Genomic DNA, 27,050 nt, shown 5'->3' with positions numbered 1-27,050 from the left:
GGCGCTCTCGCGAGAAGAGCCGTGCAGGCTGGGAAAAATGGCGCCTCCCAGCCCCCGGGAGCCCAAGGCCCAGTCGGCCACTAGCGCGGCCAAAACCGACGGGGAGATGGTGCTTCCGGGCTTCCCGGACGCGGACAGCTTCGTGAAGGTAAGTTTGCTGTGCCTCTGGGGCATCGGGAGCCGCCCGAAGTCGGCCAGAGGTAGGCCCGGATCCAGTCGGCGGCCGCCCAGCCGGCCGCACGCGCGCTGCTGCCGGCCCCGGGTAGGGATCGAGAGGCCGCTGTCCGAGCCGGGCACAGTCTTTCACTTCCCTTCCCGGGCGATGATCGCACGAGAACACTGAGGGACGCCCCGCTTCCCAGGACCCTCGTTCTCACATTGAGCCCATGCAGCCTCGGGTGTGGAGAGCCGTGTCAGCGTCTTGGGAAGGGCTTCCTTGTCACCCTGATGTCCCCAGCCCTCGGGCCCTCGTCCCCGCCCGGGCCTGAGCCACCTGACCAACTCCCCGGAGGGGCTCGGCTGCTTTACGCCGCATGGGCATCCTCCTCTCCCGCGGCCGGGATGATCCTCCTTTCCTCTTATGCGGTGCAGTCCTATATAATCCCAGACCCTGGGTTTAATGTCACCTGTAACAGCTGCCACCAACTCAGCCTCCTCTGGGTGCCTTAGAACATTTACCATTGCCTCCTCGGAGGAACACAGAGAGGGTTCATCTAAATTATTTGTGTAATGCTTTTTAAACATGAACAAACAAAAGTAGGTGTAATTATGCCTCGTGCATAACTCTTACAAATCCACAAAACTAAAATAATTTGTAAATTAGCACCGTGTATTCCCCCAACCTCCACTCAGCTAGGTGGATCATCATTAGCAGATGTCATTATTAATTCATTTGTTTGGCTGGGATAGTTCCTGGACCACTAGCCATGGTCCTGATTGGGTGGCGTTCATGCTCACCAGCTACCATGTGTCCCACCTCCTTTCTCTCCCGCCCCCCACCCCACCCCAACTGGAACCATTGGTTACACAACTCACAGTGGTGTCGTTTGGCCTTCATGTTACCAACCATGATTTCTTTATGACAGCACTTCAGGTTTTTTTTCTCATGATCGCACCACAATTAAAATAAAGAACCACTTGGCACTAACTGGAACATAAACACAAGTCCAGTCGTGGGCAGTGATGGTTATACTTTGGTCAGTGAAAGGATCTAGAATGTTCTTATGTTTTAGATGCTTGCCTAAATGGAAACATGGAAGTCAATTCCCATAGAAAGTTCATGGACCTGAATTTGAGTGGTAATAATGGTAGCACTTAGGTGCTTACCAAGCACTACCATTTCTGATTTCATTAGCTCATTTAATCCTTACAACAGCTCTATGGGGCTCGCACTTTTATTATGCCTCTTTTTCAGAGGAGAAAACTAAGGTCCAGATAAATTAAACAACTTACCCAAGATCACAGCTGATAGGTAGCAGAGCCAAGATTCAAACCGAGGCCATTTGTTTTTTTAATGTTTGTTTATTTTTGACAGAGTGAGAGCACAGGGGAGGGGCAGACAGAGAGGGAGACAGAGGATCTGAAGCAGGCTCTGCACTGACAGTAGGGAGCCCGACTCAGGGCTCGAACTCACGAACCGTGAGATCATGACCTGATCCTAAGTCGGACGCTTAACCGGCTGAGCCACCCAGGCGTCCCCAAACCCAGGCCATTTTGAACATTAGTCTTGTATGTATTTAAATCTTTCTCGCCCACTCTCCCAAGAATGTAAGCTCCAAAACTTGGTTCCTGAGGTAAAATCAGCACTAAATGAATATTTGTTGAATGTGTGAAGATGCATCGTCTAGCACAATGTATTGTATATAGTAAATCTTGAGAAAAATGAGCTTTTTAAAAAAAATTTTTTTTAACGTTTTATTTATTTTTGAGACAGAGAGAGAGCATGAACGGGGGAGGGTCAGAGAGGGAGGGAGACACAGAATCTGAAACAGGCTCCAGGCTCTGAGCCATCAGCCCAGAGCCTGATACGGGGCTCGAACCCACGGACCATGAGATCATGACCTGAGCCGAAGTCGGCCGCCTAACCGACTGAGCCACCCAGACGCCCCTATTTTAACATTTATTTATTATTGAGAGAGAGAGAGACAGAGAGAGAGAGACAGAGCATGAGCATGAGAGGGGCAGAGAGAGAGGGAGACACAGAATCCGAAGCAGGCTCCAGGCTCTGAGCTGTCAGCACAGAGCCCGACGCGGAGCTCGAACTCATGGACCGCGAGATCATGACCTGAGCTGAAGTCGGACGCTTAACTGACTGAGCCACCCAGGCGCCCTGAGAAAAATGAGCTTTTGAATGAATGGGGACCCGTGTTTAAAATATGCTTGTTATAATAAATAGATAGATAGATAGATAAAATGCTTGTTTTGGGGTGCGTGGGTGGCTTAGTCAGTTAAGCGTCTGACTCTTGATCTCGGCTCAGGTCATGATCTCACGGTTTATGGGATTGAGCCCCAGAATGGGCTCTGTGCTAACAGTGCAGAGCTTGCTTGGGATTCTCCCTCCCTCCCTCCCTCCCTCCCTCCCTCTCTCTCTCTCTCTCTCTGTCTCGCTCTGCCCCTCCCCTACTGCTTTGCATGCATGCACACACGCTGTCTCTCAAAATAAATGAATAAACTTTAAACAAAAAATGCTTTTTTTCTGGTTTTTGACAGTTTGCTCTTGGGTCAGTGGTGGCAGTCACCAAGGCATCTGGGGGCCTACCACAGTTTGGCGATGAGTATGATTTCTACCGAAGTTTTCCTGGTTTCCAGGCATTTTGTGAAACACAGGGAGACAGGCTGCTTCAGTGGTGAGTACTCTATTATTTTATTACAGTGAGAATAATGAATATAAAGAAGACGATAATTTTTCCTAGATTAGTTTGATCTTAATCACATTTTTCTGTGCTATCAAGACCTATAACACATAAAAAATGAGACAGTGGGGGCACCTGGGCGGTTTAGTCAGTAAAACATGTGACTCTTGATCTTGGGGTTGTGAATTCCAGCCCCACGTTGGATGTAGAGATTACTTAAAAAAAATAAAACCTGGGGCGCCTGGGTGGCGCAGTCGGTTAAGCGTCCGACTTCAGCCAGGTCACGATCTCGCGGTCCGTGAGTTCGAGCCCCGCGTCGGGCTCTGGGCGGGCTGATGGCTCAGAGCCTGGAGCCTGTTTCTGATTCTATGTCTCCCTCTCTCTCTGCCCCTCCCCCGTTCATGCTGTGTCTCTCTCTGTCCCAAAAAAATAAATAAACGTTAAAAAAAAAAAAATTAAAAAAAAAATAAAACCCTTGGAGCGCCTAGGTGGCTCACTCAGTTAAGTGTCTGACTCTTCGTTTAGACTTAGGTCATGATCTCACTGATCACACATTATCGAGCACCGTATTGGGCTCCACATTGACAGCATGGTGTCTGCTTGGGATTCTCTCTCTCCCTCTCTCTCTGCCCCTCCCCTACTCATGCACTCTCTCTCTCTCAAAATAAATAAATAAACTTAAAAAAAAAATAGGGGCGCCTGGGTGGCTCAGTGGGTTGGGTGTCCGACTTCAGCTCAGATCATGATCTCACAGTTTGAGTTCAAGTCTTGTGTCGGGCTCTGTGTTGACAGCTCACAGCCTGGAGCCTACTTCAATTTTGTGTCTCTCTCTGTCTCTTCTCCTCCCCGACTTGTGCTCTCTCTCTCTCTCTCTCTCTCAAAAATAAGTAAACATTTAAAAAAAATTTTTTTAGGGGCACTTGGGTGGCTCAGTTAAACATCCAACTCTTGGTTTCAGCTCAGGTCGTAATCTTGCAGTTCATGAGTTCGAGCCCCACATCGGGCTCTACGCTGACAGTGCAGAACCTGCTTGGGATTCTCTCTCTCCCTCTCTCTCTGCCCCTCCCCTGCATGCTCTCTCTGTCTCTCTCAAAATAAATAAATAAACAAAAAAATGTTTTAAATAAAATTAAAAAAAAATTTTTAACATTAAAAAAATAAATTTTTTTAAAGAGTGGATTTTTCTCATCTATTTCATTTTTTTATTATTTTGTTTAATGTTTATTTATTTTGAGGAAGAGTGTGTGCACATGCAGGGGAGGGGCAGATGAGAGAGAGAGAGAGGATTTTGAGCAGGTTGCGCACTGCTATGAGCACAGAGCCTGACGTGGGGCTCAATCCTGCAAACCCATGAGACCATGACCTGAGCCAAAACCAAGAGTCAGAGGCTTCACTGACTGAGCCTCCCAGGTGCCCCAATTTTATTTATTTTAGAGAGAGAGTGAGCGGAGGAGAGGGGCAGAGGGAGAGAGAGAGTGAGAGAGAATCATAAGCAGACTCCATGCTCAGAGTGGACCCTGATGCAGGGCTTGATCCCACCACCTGGGATCATGACCTGAGCTGAAATCAAGAGTCAGGTGCTCAACTGACTAAGCCACCCAGGTCCCCCAAGACAATGGATTTTGATTAGGGAAATGTTATTTGGTACCTTTTGAGTTTAACTTTTAAAAAACATATTGACTCTTGCACTATATGTGAATCTTTTTGAATAACATGGGACTTGAAAGCCTAGATCCAAGAGTCTCTCATACAGCTTGCAGGGACGTGAGGATTAGCTTTTTAATAAGAGTATGAGAACAGACAGTACACAAACAGTGTTTTTGTTTAACTGTCATGTGACAGAGTTAGAGAATCTGTTTTAGATTTCATGATAAAGCAATGAATGCGGAGTGTATTATTTACATAGTATGATGCATTTTTTAGAATTTAAAGGAAGCTTTCAGTAATTTCTTCCATCCCTTCAATTGACAGGTGAGGAACGTGAGTCTGAGTGAGATTTAGGGAATTGCCCAAGGCCACACAACTTTGCTATAAGGGTGCAAATACTATTAGTTTGATCACAAAGTATCGGGAACAGTCTAAGCCAAGCCTTTCAAGCTTTCTCTAAGACTGGGAACAAATGAATAAAGGTATACAAACTAACCTTGGTTTTCCTGTTCTTTTAGCATGAGCAGAGTAATGCAATACCACGGGTGTCGAAGCAACATTAAGGACCGAAGTAAAGTGACAGAGTTGGAGGACAAGTTTGATTTGCTGGTCGATACCAACGACGTCATTCTGGAAAGAGTGGTGAGTGTTTCACCCTACTCTTTTATTTTTTTTTTAATTTTTTTTTTCAACTTTTTTTTTTTTTTTTTTTTTTTAATTTATGGGACAGACAGAGACAGAGCATGAACGGGGGAGGGGCAGAGAGAGAGGGAGACACAGAATCTGAAACAGGCTCCAGGCTCCGAGCCATCAGCCCAGAGCCCGACGCGGGGCTCGAACTCATGGACCGTGAGATTGTGACCTGGCTGAAGTCGGACGCTTAACCGACTGCGCCACCCAGGCGCCCCTCACCCTATGCTTAAGATAATTAACAAATGGGGGCACGTGGCTGGCTTGGTCTCAGGGTCATGAGTTGGAGCTCCATGTTGGGCATAGAGATTACTTAAAAATTAAATCTTTAAAAAAAAAAAAGATAATTAACAAATGAGGAGCTTTTGTATTATTAAAATATGAAAAGAAACCCCAGCATCTGAGGAAATGAAAAGGAAATTTAGCATTTCTTTTTTTTTTTTTTTAAGTGTTTATTTTGAGAGCGTGGGGGAGAGAGAGAGAGAGAGAGAGAGAGAGAGAGAGAGAGAGAGAGAGAGGATCCCAAACAGCTTTACACTCAGCACAGAGTCCAGCGTGGGGCTCGGTCTCACGACCATGAGATCATAACCTGAGTCAAAATCAAGAGTCAGCTGCTTAACTAGCTGAGCCACCCAGACGCCCCAGAAATTTAGCATTTCTTGTTCCAGTGACATTCCCTTCCTGACAGTTGGCCTTTTTTCCCCAAAGATAACACAGTTGTCTTCAAATAAGTTACTTCAACCTATCACTGCTCAGTGGAGGCCTATTAAGAAATCCACGTTCCAGGTTTGCAAGTCCTATTTGCGTTGCGAGAGAAGAGGCTTCTGGGTACAGAGCCTAACCAAAATTGAGTCTTTTTTTTTTTTACTGTTATCTACTATCTGCTAAACAGCCTGATTTGCATGATTAGAAGGAGATGTGGATCATATGATCTGGCTTACTGTCTACTTAGGCCCAATTCTACAGCAGAGTTATTTACAGAAATACACAGAGATCGTCCAAAACAAATTGAACCCTTAACCATGTGACGGCCCTGCAGATATTTAAATCACACACTCCTGTCCTGTGAAGTCATCCTTCTCATAGTCTCAATGTCCACGGGTCCTTCAGCAGTTCTCATATTTTATGATTTCAAGTCCGGCCATGCTACCGTTTGTCATCTGGATGCCCAGACTGATACCCTACGTCTGCTTCAATGGGGCAGAATGGATCAAAACACCCTCCATTCTCCCTCGGAGTACCATCCTTCCCTGTTTAATAGCTACAGTCTAGGGTCTTTTTAATTCTTTTGGTGGGCCAGATCACACTGTTCAATCATGTTTTAATTTTCAGTTCAACTGAGAGCTGTCAAGGGAACTGATCAAGGGTTGGGAGTGGTCAAATACTGCCCTGTCTTTGAGCAAATAATGTTTTAATTATTTGGGCTGACTTTCTTGTGTGTGTTTATATATGTTCCCACGCATGATTCTTTGAATATATTTCTTTTTTTTTTAAGTTTATTTATTTATTTTGAAAGAGGGACAGAGAGAGCAAGTGGGGAAGGGGCAGAGAGAGAGGGATAAAGAGAATTCAAAGCAGGCTCCGCACTGTCAGCACAGAGCCCAGTGCAGGGCTGGAACTCACAAACCATGAGTCCATGACCTGAGCTGAAACCGAGAGTCAGACGCTTAACCCACTGACGCAGCCAGGCGCCCCTGAATGTATTTCTTAAGAATGTCAAATAATTAACCTGTTGACCCTGAACTGTTGTCTCTTGCCCCTAGGGTATTTTACTGGATGAAGCTTCAGGTGTGAATAAGAACCAACAGCCAGTCCTCCCTGCAGGATTACAGGTCCCCAAGACAATAGTGTCCAGCTGGAACCGCAAGGTGAGGGAGGCTTTTCAGATGGACTAGAGCTTCTAATGCCAGCTTTACAATAGGGCCCCTGGCCGTGCAAGTCTGCATTTCTGTTCTGATTCATTGGACACAGAACTGGCCACTGCCCGACTTGTTCTCATGGACAGGCACAACCTAATTACCTCTTCTCTCCTTTGCACCCTGCAACCTAATCCACAACATACACTCTCAAATGAATGCTTTTGGAAGGCAGAAATGGGATGTATATTTCTCATCGATGAGTTGCGGCGTTATAAGCTATTTGTATTTGTTATCGTAGGCAGGAGAATATAGCAAAAAAACAAAATCTGAAACTTTCCGGTTGCTTCATGCCAAAAACATCGCCCGGCCTCAGCTTAAATTCCGAGAAAGGATCGACAACTCCAACACACCATTTCTTCCTAAGATCTTCATCAAGCCCAACGCTCAGAAACCCCTCCCTCAGGGTAAGTCGTGCAGGCTCTGCCTAAAGAAAGCGGGAAAAGTCTCCCCCCGCCTCCCTGTCTTGGAAGGAGCCAGCTAACCCCTCCTAAACTAGACAAGATGTGAATATATTCACCCCTTTTGTGATGGCATTTTTGTTTTTGTTTTTGTTTTGTTTTTTTTAATTTTTTTTTTTTCCAACGTTTATTTATTTTTGGGACAGAGAGAGACAGAGCATGAACGGGGGAGGGGCAGAGAGAGAGGGAGACACAGAATCGGAAACAGGCTCCAGGCTCCGAGCCATCAGCCCAGAGCCTGACGCAGGGCTCGAACTCACGGACCGCGAGATCGTGACCTGGCTGAAGTCGGACGCTTAACCGACTGTGCCACCCAGGCACCCCTGTTTTTGTTTTTTAATGTTTCTTTTTGAGAGAGAGAGACAGAGTGCGAGTGGGGAGGGTCAGAGAGGGTAGGAGACACAGAATCTGAAACAGGCTCCAGGCTCCATGCTGTCAGAACAGAGCCCAATGTGGGGCTCGCACTCATGAACTGTGAGATCATGACCTAAGCCGAAGTTGGATGCTTAACTGACTGAGCCACCCAGACACCCTGGGATGACGTTTTCATTGCTCCTTGGGTCTCTAGCACTCTCTAAAGAAAGGAGGGAACGCCCACAGGATCGTCCAGAGGACTTGGATGTCCCCCCTGCCCTGGCTGATTTCATCCATCAGCAGAGAACCCAGCAGGTGGAGCAGGACATGTGAGTATTTGCTTGTCGGGATTTTCTGCCGTGAGTGATTATTGCCTTTATGCCACATTCTCACTCGGCTTCACTCTTGTAAAATATATCCGTGTAAACAGAGAATCTGAAGCATGGGTGATTGTTATCACTATCCTAACAGTGGATCTCTTTGGTCAAACCTCCTGCTGGTGTTCACAGAGGGCCTGCACAGGTGACATCTTGGGTAACCGTCACCAGTCCTCAGAGGTAGCACTCGCTCTCACCCCCACCACCCCCACCGAGAGATGCTGACTTCCCACAAAACCAGAACTCGAAACCTCCAGTTTTCTTAAAACTGTCCTTCCTCTAGGGGCACCTGGGTGACTTAGTCAGTTAAGCATCCGACTTCGGCTTAGGCCACGATCTCATGGTTCATGGGTTCGAGCCCTGCGTCGGGCTCTGTGCTGACAGCTCAGAGCCTGGAGCCTGCTTCGGGTTCTGTGTCTCCCTCTTTCTCTGCCCCACCCCTGCTCATGCCCTGTCTCTCTCTCTCTCAAAAAAATAAATGTTAAAAAAAAACTGTCCTTCCTCTCTGACATTCTGCCTTTCTCACCAGGCATGAGATAGGGGCCCACTAATAAAGTCAGTAGGGAGACGGCATTTTTCACTGGCAGTGTAAGCATCTGCAAAAAACTGCGTAGGGGTGCCTGGGCAGCCCAGTCGATTAAGCATCTGACTATTGATTTTTGCTCATGTCATGATCTCCCAGTTCATGGGTTCAAGCCCCGCACTACACTGACAGCACGGAGCCTGCTTTGGATTCTCTCTCTCTCTCTTCCTCTCTCTCTGCCCCTCCCCTGCTCACATACACACTCTCTGTTTCTCACTCTCTTGAAATAAATAAACTTTTAAAAATTAATTAAAATTTAAAAAAGAATAATTAACTGCTTAAAATAGACAAAGGGACCTTGCCTTCCATATGAAAGAAAAAGGTGGTAATGACTTTGCTGGTGTTGGTCTTTTTCTCACATATAGCTGGAGTCTGCCCTAGCGGCATGCCCTCGGCCCCAGCTCTGCACCATGAGGCCACAGGCAGGTGCAAAGGAATAAAGGTGATGACTCATGGCCCTGCCCTCAAGGAACTCAGAGATTTAGGGTTTTTATGCACGTAGATGACAGAAAAACAAAAAATAGAGCCTTTAGCATATGACCAATTGAGATACCTGCCCCATTCCCTCTCTCTCTCCACAGGTTTGTGTTTTTTCCCCCCAAACCACAAGGAATTCTACATTGCACATTTTTTTTATCATCCACAGTGGCAGTCATACAGTGTTTTGAAATAAGAGTTCAGGTTTTTATAAATGAGGTTTTTTTTTTAAGTTTGTTTATTTTGAGACACAGAGAACGCAAGCAGGGGAGGGGCAGAGAGTGGGGAGAGAGAGGGGGAGGGGGAGAGGGCGAGGGAGGGAGAGAAAGGGAAAGAGAGAGGAGAGAGAGAGAATCCCAAGTAGATTCCACACTATCAGCGCAGAGCCCAGTGTGGAGCTCGAACCCATGAACCTTGAGATCATGATCTGAGCCAAAATTAAGAGTTGGACGCTTAACCGACTGAGCCACCCAGGTGCCCCATGAATCAGTAGATTTTTAATTAATCACATTATAAGGGTGAACCAGTATGACATGATCTTTTTTTTTTTTTTTTTGATGCCCTTGAATTCTCACTGAAATAATGGTGCTTTTTATAGAGAGAAGATATTTTCACAGTGTTCTTTGCTCATTTGTCTTTACAAATTGGATTAAAGCAGTTGTTCTTCCTTGAATCACAAAACTCCTCAAAAGGACTTTTCTTTTTGTTTTGTTTATTCAGGTTCGCACATCCTTATCAGTATGAACTAGATCACTTCACTCCACCAGATTCAGTCCTTCAAAAGCCAGAACCCCAGGTTAGCATCCAAACTGAGTTTATGGATGATGGCCAGGTAGCCCAGGAAAAATCCAATCAATGCAATCTTGGCTTTCTTTAAATATCTTTTAAAGTGGAAGGTTGCAACTTTGAGTCATTTCTTGAACTCCTAATTCATTTTGTGCTTTAGCTAAGGATGATTCGTAACGTTCCTCTCTCTTCCTACCTGTGCGTTCATGCTCCAGTTATATAGGCCTGTGGGAGAAACACCCTGCCATTTTGTATCCTCCCTGGACGAACTGGTGGAGCTCAATGAGAAGCTCTTGACTTGTCAGGAGTTTGCGGTAGACTTAGAGGTAAGTTGTGAATGACCTTGAGTGAAATTTTACATCCTCTATGAGTGCACCTACTTGAGGAGTATAAAATTAATACCAACGGATCTATTTTTTGGCAAAGACCAATCAGCCTTGTAACTTTCATAGCTGGCCTCCTAAAATCTGTAAAGGAAAGCCTAGCAAAATCATTTTTCCCTGTTCTCCCCTCTTTCCGGGTTTTAGCACCACTCCTACAGGAGCTTCCTGGGGCTGACCTGCCTGATGCAGATCTCCACCCGAACAGAAGACTTCATTGTCGACACCCTGGAGCTCCGAAGTGACATGTACATTCTCAATGAGAGCCTCACAGACCCCGCCATCGTTAAGGTCAGCCAGGCTTTTCCAGCCCCGGCGCATGAGCGCAGGATTTAAGTGCTTTCATTTTACTGTTTCATTATTTCAGCGTAGACCTGGTGACGTGGAGAGAAATCATTGTAATTTCCTGCACGCGGATCCCCCACGCTAAACTGCTTTTGTTTCTAAGCCCCAATTAGAACAGCCTAAGATACAGCTTACAGCTCGTTACCACCCGGGGCGACGGTACATCATGTTAAGGATTCCTGCAGTGAGCCCATGCCATCAGGATCCTGCGGACTTAATGACTATCCTTGAAGCTAGTGGAGCTGTTTTCTCAGAATCACTGGCTGTTAGCAGTTTCAGACTTGAAGAGTGTGCCATTAGGAGTGTAGAAGGCTGTCGGTCCAAATTAAAAGAAGCATTTAAAACTGAACCCATCTGAATCTGCCTTCTGGCTTCTGATTCCAGAGTTATAATCCCCTAGAGGTAGAGTGTGTTTCGGGGCACAAGTGGCCTCGTGCACATTGTACCCCCTGACTCCGGCTTTGTTTTCAGGTCTTCCACGGTGCTGATTCAGACATAGAATGGCTACAGAAAGACTTCGGGTTGTATGTAGTGAACATGTTCGATACCCATCAGGCAGCACGCCTTCTTAACCTGGGCAGGCACTCGCTGGACCATCTGCTGAAACTCTACTGCAACGTGGAATCCAACAAACAGTTTCAGCTGGCTGATTGGAGGATACGGTCAGTTTGTGCTTAACGAGGAAATGCTGATGGCGCAGGAAGCATGGGTGCCCATCAGCGTCTCGTCCCCGCAGACCTTTGTTCAGACTGTGACGTTAGCCAAACCTTGAGTTGAATGTCGCTGGTCTTTCTTCCAGCTGTTTCCAGCACAGCTGGAAGTTTTAGGATGACCACGTGGAGTGTGTGTAGGGCTATCACACCATGCTTCTCGGGAATAGAGGTTGGAAGAGGTGTGTCGTGTTCGTGTCTATATCCCTGCCAGTCTCTCGTTTGAAACTCAGATCTCTGCAGTCGGGATGGGTGCGTGCGTGTGTGCATGTATGTGGTGAATTCCCATAGGTCTGAAAGAATTCTAAGGTATGTAGGTGATCGCACCTTATAATGAGTATTTACTAGAGTGTAAGATTTTGGTGGAGTCCTGCCACACTTTCCGGGGTTTGGGCTCAGCTCAATCACTGTCAGGTGGCCAGCTTCCTGAGTTTGCAGCTGTTGTTTGCAGCCTCCTCCAATGAGCTTTCCTGCAGTTGTGCACACCAGAACTTCCAAAGAGGATCTAACAAAGCCCAGATAGAAGATGAAAACTGACAAAGCCTGAAAGCCACTACCTGTTATTTAACCCTTGCCATGTGCCAAGCACTGAGCTAAGAGCTTCGGGGATGTTGTGCTGGGTGGTCCCCACAGCAGCCTGTGAGGTGCCGGCCTTCATTTCCCAGGTGAGGAAAGTGAGCCCAGTGACTTGTCCGAGGACAGGTGTTGAGAGCTAAGATTCAAACTCGGGATCCCAGGGTCTCTATTTTCAACCACATCGTTACCTGCTGCCCTTTGTCCCCAACCGTGGAGACAGTGGCTTGTCCTGTTAAGATGTAGGAAATGTCGCTATAACTGGAGTATTGGCTGTGATACTAAAAGGAGCCAAAGTCTTATTAGCACCCTCAGAGCACATAGCTTACATTGCCACACCCGGGGCAGAAACCAGCAAAATTATTGCCTCTGTTGCAATTCTAGACCTCTGCCTGAGGAAATGCTCAACTATGCCCGAGATGACACCCATTACCTGCTTTACATTTATGATAAAATGAGGCTGGAGCTGTGGGAGCGAGGCAACCAGCAGCCCGTGCAGCTGCAGGTGGTGTGGCAGCGGAGCAGGGACATCTGCCTCAAGGTACAGCGTCACCGGTCACGGCCACCCTATCTCGGGCCGGGTCCTCGTGCTTTGCTTTGTTCTTTACACAGAGGAAAAGAGCCAAACGTTTTCAAGACCCCAGGGCACAATTCTGATTCCCATTGATCCTGAATGTTCTGTAATACATTGCAGAAATTCATCAAACCTATCTTCACGGATGAATCCTACCTCGAACTGTATAGGAAGCAGAAGAAGCATCTCAACACGCAGCAGCTGACAGCCTTTCAGCTGCTGTTTGCCTGGAGGGATAAAACAGCTCGTAGGGAAGATGAAAGTTACGGGTAAGGGATTAGACGTTCTTTTAGTATCTGCTCCTAGACTGAGCAGCTCGGGTAACAGGAGATAATGGGCTCTTTTCTTTTCACCCTGAAAGTGGGTTACGTTTTCCCCTCCCAGGTTGTAGCCTTTTAATGGGGCTCGCTGGCTGAATTTAACATGCTACCACTGTGTGTTTTGTTCCAGCTACGTCCTGCCAAACCACATGATGCTAAAGATAGCTGAAGAACTGCCCAAGTGAGTCTGAGAACTGATAAATATGTTTCTCAACAGAGAAACTTTATCCTTCAAAAATCAGCCTCTCTGATAGTTATTACCCCAGTGCTGTTGACTCAGAGAAAATGAGTGCTCTAAGGAAGTTCACGAGTCCAAGGATTCAGAATTTCCTCCCTTGGACTGCCCAGTAGGAACTAAAGCTTCTGAACTGCAGCCGTTTTCAATGGTTACGCCTCAGATCGGATCCGCTGTGAGTCTGAGCCTCCAGTACCCACTCTGAAGGGAGGAAAGTGTCACAGATGCTCTCCTCTGTAATTTGGAATCTTGGGGCTTTGAATGCTTTATGATGTTCATTGAAGCATACACAGAGAATCCAACTTCGTGATCTCCTGTTGACCCCGTTGCAGTGCAACGGCTCGGCAGGGCGGTGGTGCCCCTCTCCAGCTCTCCCGGTTAGCCGGAGGCAGGCTGCAGGGGCCACCTCCTCCAAGCTTGCCGCAGCAGAGAGCACATGCGGAAGCGGCTGGCCCCGACTGCCCCCTGCTAGGAGCTCGTCTCCCTGGCCTTCCCCTCAGCCGTAGCGCTTGGGCTTCCCTGATCACCGTGCTTGTCTGGAAGCCTCGGAGGGCCGTGTCCCGGAGTGATGAGTTTGTCCTTCCTTGTCTTCAGGGAACCCCAGGGCATCATAGCTTGCTGCAACCCTGTTCCACCCCTCGTACGGCAGCAGATCAATGAGATGCACCTCTTGATCCAGCAGGCTCGGGAGATGCCCCTGCTGAAGGTAAGAAGCTTCGCTGCCAAAGGTTCTCAGCTCACCAGGCTCTGTCTGCTGGCACCTGTGGTCTTCCCCATACATGATCTGGTCTCCATGCTAAAGAGAAACCCCAGGAGGGGCGCCTGGGTGGCTCAGGCAGTTCAGCGTCCACCTTCGGCTCAGGTCATGATCTCGCGGCCTGTGAGTTCAAGCCCCGCGTCAGGCTCTATGCTGACAGCTCGGAGCTTGGAGCCTGCTTCAGATTCTGTGTCTCCCTCTCTCTCTGCCCTTCCCCCGCTCATACTCTGCCCCCCCAAAATAAATAAAAATTAAAAAAAAATTTTTTTAACCCCAAGAAAATAATAGGGGCTAGGAAAGCCAGTAGACATGTCTTCTTGATGACCGTGAAAAGCTAAAGCTCATCTTTGTTATTTTATGATCCTGTCTTCAATAAGTCGACAGCAAGTAATGTCTAATGACTGGGCCAGTTAGCTGTTGTTGGGAGGCAGTTAACCTGGTGGAATAAAATGGATTGGGGGTCACAGCGCCCGGCTGGCTCAGAGGGGCGTGCAACTCTCGATCTCAGGGTTGTGAGTTTGAGCCCCACATTGGGTGTAGCGATTAGTTGAATAAATAAACTTAAAAAAAAAAATGGATTGAGGGTCTCAGTCCAGGGAGCATGTTTTGGAAGCCTGGCAGGGGTCCAAGATGTGAAGTGATAATGTCTTGTGAGTTTGGCGGTCCCAGAAATGGAAGGAAAGGGACACGAACAAGAAGCGCCATCAGAAGAAAGGTCGATGGGAATTAGTAACAGACGATGAAAGCGACTGCCATTTTGTTTGAGCACCGGGCAAAGTACCCCGGCGTGTTCTCAGACTGTGGATCTGGGGATAGTGGAAGTGGAGTCTAGGACAACTCACTCCAAATATAAAGCCTAGGTGACTGGGAAAATAGGAGGGCCTCGGATAGAAATGGGGAATTCAGGAAGAGCTGATTTTTGTGAAGGAGATGCCAAACTTTCGACAAACTCAGGCGAAGGCAGGCTAGCCAGCCGAAAGTCCGGTTACCTGCATCTCCACACACGTGGCGCCTGGGTGCGGGCACGTGGTGGATGTGTGTGTGTGTGTGTGTGTGTGCGCACATGCCTGTGTCGATGCTACAGCATGTTCAGATAGATTTACGTGTCTTGGTTTGTATTTGGGGGGGGGGCAGTTTTTTTTTAATCTTTATTTTTGAGAGAGAGAGAGAGACAGAACGTGAACAGAGGAGGGGCAGATTCCCCTCCCCTCCTCTCGAGGGAGACACAGAATCTGAAGCAGGCTCCAGGCTCCGAGCTAGGAGGGGACAATTTTTAACGGTGTTGCCTCAGTAGTAATATTGGTATATGGTAAACCGTATTTGTAATTTTTTTGAAAGATTATTGACCCAGAAAGACTTAAAATCAATTCCTTTAGGATGTGTAAAGATATACACATCTCAGTCCTCGTGTTAAAGTTTCCTTTGTTGGCTCTACAGCTTGTCCAGGGAAAGAGAAACCCTGGTCTCTAGACAAGAATCTCTTTCAAGCTCTTGCAAATCTGCTGCGTCGTCCCTTGCCATGAGAAAGGCTTTCATTCTTTCGTTCAACAGATAATTACCGAGTACCAACTGATCATATCGCCAGGCGCTGTAAGGGATGAAGGACAAAAGAAAATCTCTGGGCTCGTGAACAACAGTCTAGTGAAGGGCACAGTCTATGCCAGGGAAACACTTGCGGGCGCCCCACTGGCGTACCTTTCCTCAGATGCTTTTTATTTTTCCTCCTCAGTCTGAAGTGGCAACCGGCGTGAAAAAGACCAGCCCGCTGCCCAGTCCCGAGGTATGGTCCTGCATCTGTCCTCTCTTTCCAGTGGGCAGGTGGGGTGGTGGGGGGGACACCAGTCAGAGCCAGTGCAGGACAAACCTCCCTGTCCAAGGCAGGCCCCAGCACGGTAGTGAAAAGCTGCTGCACGCTTGCAAGGCTTTCATGAGGCCTGTCGGTTTCTTTCTGACGCAGAGATTGGAGAATGTTCTCTTTGGACCCCACGACTGCTCCCACGCCCCTTCAGATGGCTACCCTGTCGTCGCAAGCGACGGTAACGTAGAGGCCTCTGGAATGTCCTGGAAATTGCCTTGCACGCTGTCCGCTAGGCTTTGACCTTACTGACTTCCATCCCTGTAGGGCCCGTGCCCGTGCAGAAACAGGCAAGCCTCTTCCCTGACCAAAGAGAAGAGGACGCCCCTCCAGAGACCAAATGCCTGATCGCTACCGCTGTCATCACGTTATTTAACGTGAGTAGTGGGACTCGCCGGTGAGGTGATGTAGACCGGCAGGGATTTGTTGGCTTTATCAGACAGGCTGTGTGCCTGGAGCGTCGCATCCACTGTGGACGCTAATGCCAGAAGTAAAACCCAGGCCGGAGGGGACAGGCGTGGAGACAGATCTGCTAAGCAGTCTGTGAGAGATGCGCGGAGGATTGTCTCCTGAGCTCTGTGTGAAGAGATCCTCGAGGAAGGGTTAACACCTTGACGAGAGCGCTAACGCCTGGCGGGGAGGAGGGCGTGGGCCACGGTGATCGGTAAGCAGGACCTTCCCGACAGCCACAGTGGAGGCAGCTTGACCTTCCCGACAGCCACAGTGGAGGCGGCTCGGCCTGAGTCCCGGAAGGGGCCGGCTGAGCACTCTCGTGAGCGTAATGCGCTGCTCATTGCGCCCCAGCACGCCCCGGTGCCATCCGCGTGTGCTCTGGATGCAAAAGAGGCGGCTTTGAAACCCGTTTCTCTATGCTGGCCGATTAAGGAAAGCGAAGGGCAGGATATGAGGGCACTGGGAAGCGGGGAGATATGTGTTTCCCCTCCCAAAGAGGGGCTGAGTCGTGGTAGGTCGTGACCCCGTCCAGTATGGGACCGAGTGTGGCCAACCTGGGTCAGGCCGTGTTCCCGGAATACGCACTGGGTTGTGACGGAGCCTGTCCCAGTCTGTCCTCCCTAGTGGGTGTTTCTGCCAGTACTGGAATTTCAGGCTGTTTGCAAAGGGAGGATGAACAGTGTGGTTGTTGGTCAAGATAGGTAGATACCAAAATGACCAGGATGAAGGGAAAATACACAGGTAAGACTGAATACTGCCAACAACAGAGGTGGTAGAGGAAAAATTCAGAATTTCTGGAAAGAAAGAGAGGCAAGCGTCTGATCCGTTGGGACAAAGACGAGGATCGAGCTTAGCAGGTGTTCACGTGAGAAACAGCTGGGTGGTTCCGTAGATTCCAGAATCACCCCAGAGCGCGAGGCAGCAGCCAGGGAGACAAAATGCCGCCTGCGAGACGTGGTGCCTGAGAGTTAACTTTCTCACTTAATCACATAAACTTAGATTGGGTCTGGCTTCAGTAACTCGTGACCAGAGAAATCTGGGCGCTTTAACTGAGTCATCAAGGTGACTCAGCAGCTACAAATCCGAGCGTGAACTTGGGGCCGTGTGAACACGGAAGCGCTGTACTTAACAGACCGTCGTGTCTCTGTGCCCTGGGTGGCAAGACTGCTACCACAGAGCACGCAGAAGGATAGCATGCATGCTGAACCCGGTTGGAAGCAACACCCTGGTGCAGAATTGTCCTGATTCCCCGCAAAAGTGTGTAATTTTTTTCATTTGTGAGTGTCCGGTTACAACCTCGAGTTCTAGAGCCAGATGGACCTAAGTTTAAAGTCCTCGTTGTGCCGCTGTTAGCCGTCAGGGTCTGGAAGACCTAGCCTCTCTGTGCCTCAGTTTCCTCATCTGTAAGATGGGGAGAATAATACCACATACTTTAATAGTCTGTAAGGACACAGTGAGAGTTCATTGGTTTAATAAATAGATGTTAAGTACACCCCACTGTGTGCTATTACAGGCTATTACAGTGCTTTATGCAGACGAGAGCCCTAAAAAATTAGCCAGTATTCTTATTACTGTTACGATTATGCCGTTGCTTGTATCGTATTGCCACAAAATGATGACGATGATGAGTTGATCGTTTTCTGTTTGTCCCTGCAGGAACCTAGTGCTGAAGAGAGTGGAAAGGGCCCACTAACAGTTGCACAGAAGAAAGCCCAGAACATAATGGAGTCCTTTGAAAATCCATTTAGGATGGTAAGTAAGCGTTGTGCATCTAGTTGAGGGCTGACGGAACAGGCAGAGGTTTCTGCCGCTGTAGGGGCCTTTCGCCTGGAAAAGAGGCCGACAGCCCAGGAAAGAGGGAGCCCCTGAATCCAGTGTGTCCATTGTCCCTGGTGTCCAGGTTGGGATGGAGTCGGGATCTTCTCAGATGAAACCGGCAAGGATACCTCGCTCAAATGCCAGTGAGCTATGGCTCGGCTGATGCTCTGAACGAGGCCTCCCATGCTGACACCAACCGAAACCCCCGTCCAGTTCCTGACCGCCTTTAACACGACTGTTTCTGTCCCTCCAGTTTCTGCCTTCTTTCGAACGCCGCGCTCATGTTTCTCAGGCAGCGAAGTTTGATCCGTCATCAAAAATCTATGAAGTAAGTGGACTCACCATCCTTTCCAAGAGTGACTTTCTAGGGAAAGGAGACTTCTTAATTATCTGAACTAGCCCTTGTCTTAAGCCCATCTTGAACCTCCTGAATACAGAAAACGCTTTACATATAAATACATATAAGCATAGTTTCTAGAGAGAGGGGCGAGAACTTTATTCTGACTTTCAGAAGCATTTGGGAACCTTTTAAGAAAGAGGCTTTCGGGGTTTTTTTTTATTTTTGTTTTTGTTTTTGTTTTTTAATTTGAGACAGAGAGACAGAGCGTGAGCAGGGGAGGGGCAGAGAGAGAGGGAGACACAGAGTCTGAAGCAGGCTCCAGGCTCTGAGCCATCAGCACAGAGCCCAACGCAGGGCTCGAACTCACGGACGGTGAGATCATGACCTGAGCCGAAGTCGGACGCTTAACCGACTGAGCCACCCAGGTGCCCTGAGGCTTTTGGTTTTAACTGAAGTTTAATTTATATGTCACAAAGTGCACAGATGTTAGGTGTACAGCTTGATGCCTTTTTTCCTTTTTTTTTTTTTTTTTTTTTTTTTTAATTTACATCCAAGTTAGTCAGCATATAGTACAACGATTTCAGGGTAGATTCCTCAATGCCCTTAACCCATTTAGTCCATCCCCCACCCCCACCCCCTCCAGTAACCCTCTGTTTGTTCTCCATATTTAAGAGTCTCTTCTGTTTTGTCCCCTTCCCTGTTTTTATATTATTTTTGCTTCCCTTCCCTTATGTTCATCTGTTTTGTCTCTTAAAGTCCTCATATGAGTGAAGTCATATGATATTTGTCTTTCTCTGACTAATTTTGCTTAGCATAATACCCTCCAGTTCCATCCACATAGCTGCAAATGGCAAGATGTCATTCTTTCTGATTGCCGAGTAATACTCCATTGTATATATATACCACATCTTCTTTATCCATTCATCCGTCGATGGACATTTGGGCTCTTTCCATCCTTTGGCTATTGTCGACAGCACTGCTATAAACATGGGGGTGCATGTGTCCCTTCGAAAGAGCACACCTGTATCCCTTGGATAAATACCTAGTAGTGCAATTGCTGGGTCGTAGGGTAGTTTGATTTTTAATTTTTTGAGGAACCTCCATACTGTTTCCCAGAGTGGCTGCACCAGTTTGCATTCCCACCAACAAGGCAAAAGAGATCCTCTCTCTCTGCATCCTCGCCAACATCTGTTGTTGCCTGAGTTGTTAACGTTAGCCATCTTGACAGGGGTGAGGTGGTATCTCACTGTGGCTTTGATATGTGTTTCCCTGATGATGAGTGAAGTTGAGCATTTTTTCATGTGTCGGTTGGCCATCTGGATGTCTTCTTTGGAGAAGTGTCTATTAATATCTTTTGCCCATTTCTTCACTGGATTATTTGGTTTTTGGGTGTTGAGTTTGATAAGTTCTTTGTGGATCAGCTTGATGCATTTTATATATGAATATTACTTTAAGGCTCTTATAGATGACAGCTTAAATTTTAAAACACTCTGTCTTCTGTTGTTTGGTTTGTTTTTAATAGCATAATGAGGAATAAGGAAATACCTTCCCTGGAGCCCCAAGAGATGTTCCTGGGAGCCAGCGTTGTTAATTGTCTGTTAAAAGCCTTCTTCCTTCCTGCAGGAAGTTCCTGCTCCAGTCAGATGGACGGCCTGGCTCCGTCTGCCTCCCGCTCTTTCGTTAGGCACCAAGGGTCAGGCCAGAAACCTGACGGGCCCCTGCCCTGTCGCTGGTGGTTAGCCTCCTGCCTTTAGAAATGGGGAGTCAGGTGGATCTTATGCCTTCTCCCCCTCTTCCCCCACCAGTTGTGGCCCATTCGGCAACTGTATGTCCCTTACCGTGCTTCTGTCTAATGTCCGCGAGATGCGACCCGCAGGCAAATGTTCATACAGAAGCAAACGGCCCTGAGAAGTCCTGCCTTGAATCCCAGCTCCACCATTTGCTAACCGTGTGCCCTCAGACGAGTTATTTAGCTTCTCTGAACCTATTTCCCATCTCAAAGTGGGGGTGATGATAATGCCTTTGTCCCGGGGATTATTAGAAGGGATTGAATGAGACAACGGACGGGAAAGCATCCGGCTCAGTGCCTGCAATACAGTTGCCCTTTGTCCTTCTTGATAAAGATTTTATAAATAAAATGGATTTTTTTGTGTGTGTGTCATCAGATTTGGAACTTCTGACTTAGAACTTGTGTAGTTGTTAGGTTAGCGTGTCCGGTATCACCCCATTAAAAAAATACAGCGTTCCTAGGTGGCTGAGTTTCGGAGCGTTTTTGTCTTGTTTGTTTTCATTGTAGATCAGCAACCATTGGAAGCTGGCGAGCCAGGTGCAGGTACGCAAAGAATCTAAAGAAATTGCCAAGGAGAAGGCAGCGGAGCAAACAGGTAGCGCTCACTTCCTTGTAAGTCAGCCCGTCAGTGTGTCTGTCAAAGAACAGGCCTTGGACATCATTCTGTTTGTTCAACAAAGTGCCCGTATGGCAGCAAACAGAACGGCACGGCCCCTGCCTGCGGGGCTTGCCTTTTCCTGGGGGACAGTGGACAGCCTACCGTGAACGTTTGTCCTTTCAGATGGCCAGAGACACTTCCGCGGGGAGAGGGGTAGGAGGTGCTTGGGGGCGGGCACGGGGGAGTGGTGGCTGCTTCCGTGTGGCGTTTGGTGAAGGCAGTCTAATCAATGTGACACTGAGCAAAGACGGGCTGCTTCCAGGGGAAGCCCCACAAGTCCAAGGCCCCGAGGCGGTCGCTTGTCGGGCGCGCACAGAGAGAGGCCGGGAAGCCAGCGCGGGCGGCTGAGGGGAGGAGAGCAGGAAGGGCTGGCGTGAGGACACGGCTTATACTCCCAGCGGACTGGGAAGCTCTGGAGGGTCTGAGCGGAGCAGTGACCTGCACTGATCTTCAGGGGCCACGGAGGGCCCAGTGGAGAGGGCAGGAGTGGGAGCCCAGGTAGGAGACAGGGTGGTAACCCAGGTGAGGGGACGAGCGGCTGGAAGCCGACGTTTCCGGTGGTGACACTGACAGCACTTCATGACGAGTCGGGTGGGGCACGTGAGAGGAGGAAGGGAGCCGTGGACGCCAGAAGGTTTGGGCCTGAGTGATTAGAAAGACGAGGGTGGCCAGCAACAGAGTAAGAGCGCACAGGACGCCGATTTGGGTTTCGTTCTGGTCCTCGATGTGCCGTGGTTGGGGTCCATCCGAAACGTCCTCAGGGAGGAGTCACGTAGGTGGTGGACGTCTGGCTTGGGCTCTCAGGAGAGGGGCAAGTGGGCCGTCAGATTGAGAGTGTGGGGAGAGCAGCCGGGCCTGAGCCTCAAGGCAGCCGTTCTTCAGAGCCTGGGGGAGAGGGGCCGGTGCGGGAGGCTGGGGAGCAGGGAGGGCGCCCTGGCTGTGGCGGCCCCGGCAGCCGGGGCAGCCGGATGAGGAAGGAGGCTTGGCTGCTGGACGCAGCAGCTCCACAGACAGTGCTCTCTCTTGCAGCCGCCCGGGACCAGGCCAGGGAAGAGTACAAAGCAACAGCGGAACAGGCCGTGTCCGTCCGACAGCAGGCTGCCGTACGTGCCGGCCCTTCTCTTTCTTTTAGGAAACCCGATGCCCCTGGTTGTGGCCAGGATTTTCCTCGAATGGCAGGAGGGCTTGTCCTGTGGTTCAAATTAAATGCTATGTCTTCCCCGTCCATTTTGGCTTGTCAAGTTAGCGCCTGCCTTATTTCCCCTCGAAAAAGTTTATACCGTAATTCCTCTTAGATGATTTCCTCTGTTGAATTTACGCTCAACAGACCGTACCCCTGACTCTAGTAGTAGATAAGGTGCTGAAGCTTCTAACAGCCAAGCCTGTTTACCGTCCTGCTCTGCCCTAGTATGTATTTCGTTCTCCACCCCGCCAGAGCCCTCCAGAGCGCATAGCCCATCTTTCCTCAGTGACCCGCCTCATTCTCCAGCGAGGGATTTGTTCCACGTGGCCCTAGCCCTGCCCAGACTCACGGCCCGCACTCCCCTTCCGGTTGCCAGCACAGCGGCGGAGTCCCTAGTGGGACCGTCCGTCTTCTCACCCACCCCCGGCTTCCTTCCCTCTACAGCTAGAAAGCGCCGCCAAGAAGAGAGAGCGAACGACAAGTGGCCCGAGGACCACAGAGCAGAAACAAGAGAAGAAACGACTCAAAACTTCTAAGAAGCCAAAAGACCCAGATCTGCCAGAAAAAGATTTTACCCCTTACGACTACAGCAAGTCGGATTTCAAGGCTTTTGCTGGTGAGGCCGGGACTGGTGCCCTTTAAGGAATGTCTGGCCGCCTTAGGGGGGAGGAACTGTAGCGCGAAGAAAGCGTGCCCTAGGCACCGGCTAAGCCCGAGAGGGACCAGGCAGCGGCGCCCTAGGAGCCTGCAGCGCCCGGACAGAAAGCGCCGCCCTCCCGTGCTGGGCCTCACTTGCCGGGGCCTCTCTGGCAGCTGAGCGAGATGGCACGCGTGGTCTTTCCTCACTGTAGCTTGTGCCCAGAAACACATTTTCTCAGACACACAAACATGGTAAGGAGTTTACTGAAGAAACCTGACGCCCGTGAGGTGCTCTGCGGTTCCTTGGCCCGTCAGAGTCCGTGTACGTTGGAGGGGCTGCAGGCGGCGTTCCTGACTCTAGAGCAGCCTCCTTGGCACCACGTCCCTTTGAAGAGAGAGAAGCTAGCGCAGGATTGTCACCTCAGAGCCCGAGTTCCCGACAGTGGCATCTGACCAGCACGCAGACTAGAACGGGTCTCCTCGGTGGAAAAAGAGCCAGTGCTGTAGCCACCTGCCCTGAGCTGAGAATAGATCTGTGAGAAACGAGTGTTGGGGCTGTCCTTCTGTACTGGGAGCGTGACACGTGGAAATGTGTCCGCCATCGGCCCACCTCGTAAAGGGGTCAGCAGGCTGACAGCCCCACCCTTCCTGAACACCGGGCACCCACCCAGGAGTCCGCCCGTTGGGTGTACTAACTCCTGTACGTGATCACTGGCGTCTCTCTTCTCTTACCTTCCAGGAAACAGCAAATCGAAACCTTCTTCTCAGTTTGATCCAAATAAGCAGATGCCATCTGGCAAGGTAAGACATGTATTTGACACCGAAAACTAGTAAGATTGTATATGTCAGCTATATTTTGATTGAAAATTAAAAAACAAAACACAAGATACAGCTAATAAAAAAAAGAAAAAAGGAAAGACAGAGCACCTGGGTGGCTCAGTCGGTTAAGCATGCGACTCTTGACTTCAGCTCGGGTCGTGATCCCAGGGTTGTGGGATCGAGCCCCACATCAGGCTCTGCATTGAGCATGGGGCCTGCTTAGGATTCCCTCCCTCTCTTTCTGCCTGCCTCCCTCTGCCCCTCTCCCCCACTTACACACACTCTCTCTAAAATAAAAAAATTTTTACATGAAAAATAGAAATCTGCTTGAGAATTCTCACGTGCTCGTGGTGCTTTTTTTTTTTTTTTTTTCCTCTTCCACTGCTGGGAAGAGGGCCCAGCTAGGAATCATCAGTCATCTTCCTTTGCATATCTTTGCCCTCACCTCATCCCTTCCCAAGTCCGGACAATACCCGTCAGCTCTTCCAACAATAAAAAGAAAAAGAAAAAAAAAACAGCTTTTTTTTAAAGAGGCCGTAAAGGCTGGCATGCGGTTTGCTACCATGGGAATCACAGCCGCAGGCCACAGACACTCCTTTCTGTGCCGGCACAAGCCTGCATTCGCCCCCGTGGGTGTTGGTGCCAGTCGGAGCCAAAAGTGGCCGAAAACTTGCACGCGGAGGCTGAGGCCCGTGTGGAGCCCTCCTGTCCCTTTAGTAGCTCATCCGGACGGCCTTTTCTTCAGAGCACCCAGAAACGTCCAGTGGAGAGAAAACCAGCGGCACTGGTGTCTCGGGAGGGCCTTCTGAGCTGTTTCTTGTGTCTCCTGCAGTCAGGTTATCACTCAGCCGAAGTGATTTTTTTTTTTTTCTTTTTATCTTTTCAGAAATGCGCCATACCCAAGAAACTTAAACAGTCGGTGGGAAACAAAAGCATGTCCTTTCCAAGCGGAAAGCCAGACAGGTATGTGGCCAAGGCCGGCGTGGCCCCGCAAACCCAGCAGCGGCTCAGAGGTCTCAGCTGGAAAGACCCAGAGAGCCTCACTGGAGCAGATCCCTCCCGGTCACTCTAGGAAAGCCGAGCTGGGAGGAGGGGAAGGGACTGCCGAGTGCTGTTACTGTGTCCCAGACTCAGATTCCTGTCACTCACCACCTATCGCCACGCAGCTGCCTCGGGGTCACCTCCGAGCAGATAGGCTTGGAATTTTCCTAGATCAGCCCAATTCTGAGGAATGGGGGGGGAAAAATCAGTGAAGTAAATGTGGGTTGTCATTTAAGAAAATTTTAGTTAAGAACCTGAAACGCTTATCCTCAGGACAGACCCTGAAACCAGAGGACTCACCCCTGGGGGGTGGCCTGATGAGGGAATCTGCCTTTAGATCTTAGCCAGCACAGCCACCCTCGTTGGGCCCCAGGGCACTGCCCCAGCCCGCTCTCGTCTGCCAGGGTCGGGGGGCACCCTACTGCCAAGCTCAGTTGTCCAGGACCACCGCCCCCCCCCCCCAACAAACCAGGCTCCCCCGGTTGTGCATTAAGGTTTGCAAGGTTTTATGAACAGCTGAGAGCAGCTCTCCAGCCAAACTGGAAGAAGTAACTCTTGTTTTCATATTGTCTCCGCAGAGGTCTCAGGCACAGCTGGCCAAAGAGATAGCGCTGGAAGAGACCCCTGGAATTCCCCAGCGGACCGGAAGCACCAGACGGTGGTGCTGGTTTTGTACAGACTCATTTTTAAACCATTAAAAATAATTCTTATTGGAAGAAAGCGGGTTCCTGACTTTTCCTTTGCTGCCACCACAGTTCCGGCAGGAGAGGACAGATCCCACCCTGTTCAGATCACCATCTCCGGCTGTCTGTGGGTAAGCGTGCCCTTGAGGACACTGTGATTTCTGGAGAAGTCCAGAATCATTCCTGAGAGAGAACACAGGAGAATCTCGTATGACTCAGAAAAGGGCAGCACCCACAAAACACAGAGCACCCTGTTCATGGAGCATCGACTCTCCATTTTAAGAGGGGTCCGTGAGCCGTGCTCCCTCCTTCACATGCCTTCCAGTCATGCCAGTGAAAGCCAAATGGTAAAGACCCCATGGGGCCGGGGTGGGGGGTGGGGGTGGGGGGTGAGGGGGCGGGGTGGAGCAGGGGTGGGGGGCGGCTGGTACAGCTTTAGAGCCAACTGTGGCCTCTAGAGGGCCCGGTCTCTTCCCTGTACCTGTCTCCCCACCCCCCCCTTTTTTTTTTTTTTTGAACTTCCCCAATTAAAAAAGTAATAGCATGTTCACTGTAGGAAATGAGGAAAAGAGAACAATTATATCATCTGTAATCCTACCACACAGAGATAAGCTTTCACGCTTTGGTAGAAAGGCTTTCTACTATGTGTGTGTTCATTTCCAAACTTGGATTTATGCTTCTGCAGTTTTTCACCTTTAAAGTTTCTATCTTTTCTCATTCCAAAATTCATTCTAGTTAAGCACCATTATTGAACATGTATATTTGCATTTTTATGTTCTTCTTAATAATGGAGCATTGAGCTCCTTCAGAATTCCATTTGATTTTAATATCGAGATGGGATATTAAGCCAAGAAGGCACAAAATATACCATCATTTTTGTTTTCGCAACTACTTAAAGAACATATTTTCATAGAAATTCTTCCCAGAGATCATCGAGAGGGCTGGCTGTGTGCGACCCCCTGAGGGGCCGTGAAGCCAAAGCAGGCGCACTGCCAGGGAGCAGCCAATCAGGCAGAACAGCGAAGAACAGCCCAGGCCCAAAATGGGCTGATGTTTGGCCTAGTCAGGACTGGAACGGTCGCAACCAACAGGAAAGCCAAACTGTCGGTGGCTTAGCAAAGCAGGTGTTTTTTTCCTCTCTCCTCAGTCCTAGTTGGTCCAGAGCTAGTGGGACAACTTTGCAGTCCTCCCTCTGGCACTTAAGTGTGGCGCTGCCATCCTCAACAGGAACGTAGGGCTTCCACCGCTTGGGTTACGGGGACCTGCCATGGCGCCATCCATCACATCTGCATTCCAGTCAGCTGGAAGGAGTGGGAGATGCACACCCACCTCCCTTTACGTGGAAGTTGCCCGTTTCCACTTCCCATTGGCTGGCCTATGGTCACATGCCACAGCAAGGGCTACTGGGAAAGTCATTTCCGTGCCCACGTGCCCCTAAAAGTCCAGGATTCTGATGCAGTTTGGAGAGAATGGACAGTGAGGCACAATAAGCAGTCTCCCCCAAATCTCAGAGTCCCTGCGATTAAAAAATGGACAGATGGGAATTTTTAAGAGTGAGCAATCATTTTCTACTGAGGATGGCCCGAGGAGACTTCGTGAAAGGCACATTTGGGTCGGACCTGGAAGAGGAAGGGAGAAAGTCCAGAGAACCTTGTAATACAAAGAAACCCAGGCTCCACCCCACAGCTGCCAACCAGGCTGGAGCTGCGGCCTCGGGAGCCGGGCTCGGCAAACT

At 49.2% G+C, this 27,050-nt stretch overlaps 1 protein-coding gene across 3 annotated transcripts; it reads left to right on the top strand.

The window, feature by feature from the left end:
• The first annotated feature begins 4 nt into the window (after nt 1-4).
• On the top strand, nt 5-25,348 carry EXOSC10 (exosome component 10). 3 transcript variants are annotated; one of them, XM_040461147.1, is made up of 25 exons: nt 5-148; nt 2,710-2,846; nt 5,018-5,141; nt 6,953-7,057; nt 7,347-7,512; nt 8,135-8,249; nt 10,078-10,153; nt 10,359-10,469; nt 10,671-10,814; nt 11,340-11,530; nt 12,536-12,692; nt 12,846-12,994; nt 13,176-13,226; nt 13,875-13,986; nt 15,767-15,817; nt 15,995-16,073; nt 16,160-16,269; nt 18,002-18,097; nt 18,417-18,491; nt 20,800-20,887; nt 21,980-22,053; nt 22,578-22,749; nt 23,512-23,573; nt 24,478-24,554; nt 25,211-25,348. In XM_040461147.1, the coding sequence occupies exons 1-25, from the start codon at nt 38-40 to the stop codon at nt 25,239-25,241; spliced, it is 2,664 nt and encodes an 887-aa protein (XP_040317081.1). In that variant the 5' UTR covers nt 5-37; the 3' UTR covers nt 25,242-25,348. The 3 variants fall into 3 exon arrangements, with proteins under 3 accessions (XP_040317081.1, XP_040317073.1, XP_040317086.1); XM_040461139.1 differs by lacking the exon at nt 25,211-25,348 and adding an exon at nt 24,603-24,663; XM_040461152.1 differs by lacking the exon at nt 2,710-2,846 and having other exon boundaries at nt 35-148.
• The last annotated feature ends 1,702 nt before the right edge of the window (nt 25,349-27,050 follow it).

The sequence above is a fragment of the Herpailurus yagouaroundi genome, unplaced genomic scaffold (genome assembly GCF_014898765.1).
Source record: "Herpailurus yagouaroundi ecotype Mexico unplaced genomic scaffold, PumYag 77, whole genome shotgun sequence".
NCBI lineage: Eukaryota > Metazoa > Chordata > Mammalia > Carnivora > Felidae > Herpailurus > Herpailurus yagouaroundi.
Note: the sequence above shows the minus strand (reverse complement) of the source record. Positions and strands in the feature narration are given on the sequence as shown.

Coding starts and splice junctions, on each gene's coding strand:
- EXOSC10 (XM_040461139.1), top strand. CDS start 38: ATGGCGCCTCCCAGCCCCCGGGAGCCCAAGGCCCAGTCGGCCACTAGC. Junction 22,054..22,577: donor CCGTCCGACAGCAGGCTGCC/GTACGTGCCGGC, acceptor TTCCCTCTACAG/CTAGAAAGCGCCGCCAAGAA. Junction 22,750..23,511: donor GGATTTCAAGGCTTTTGCTG/GTGAGGCCGGGA, acceptor CTTACCTTCCAG/GAAACAGCAAATCGAAACCT.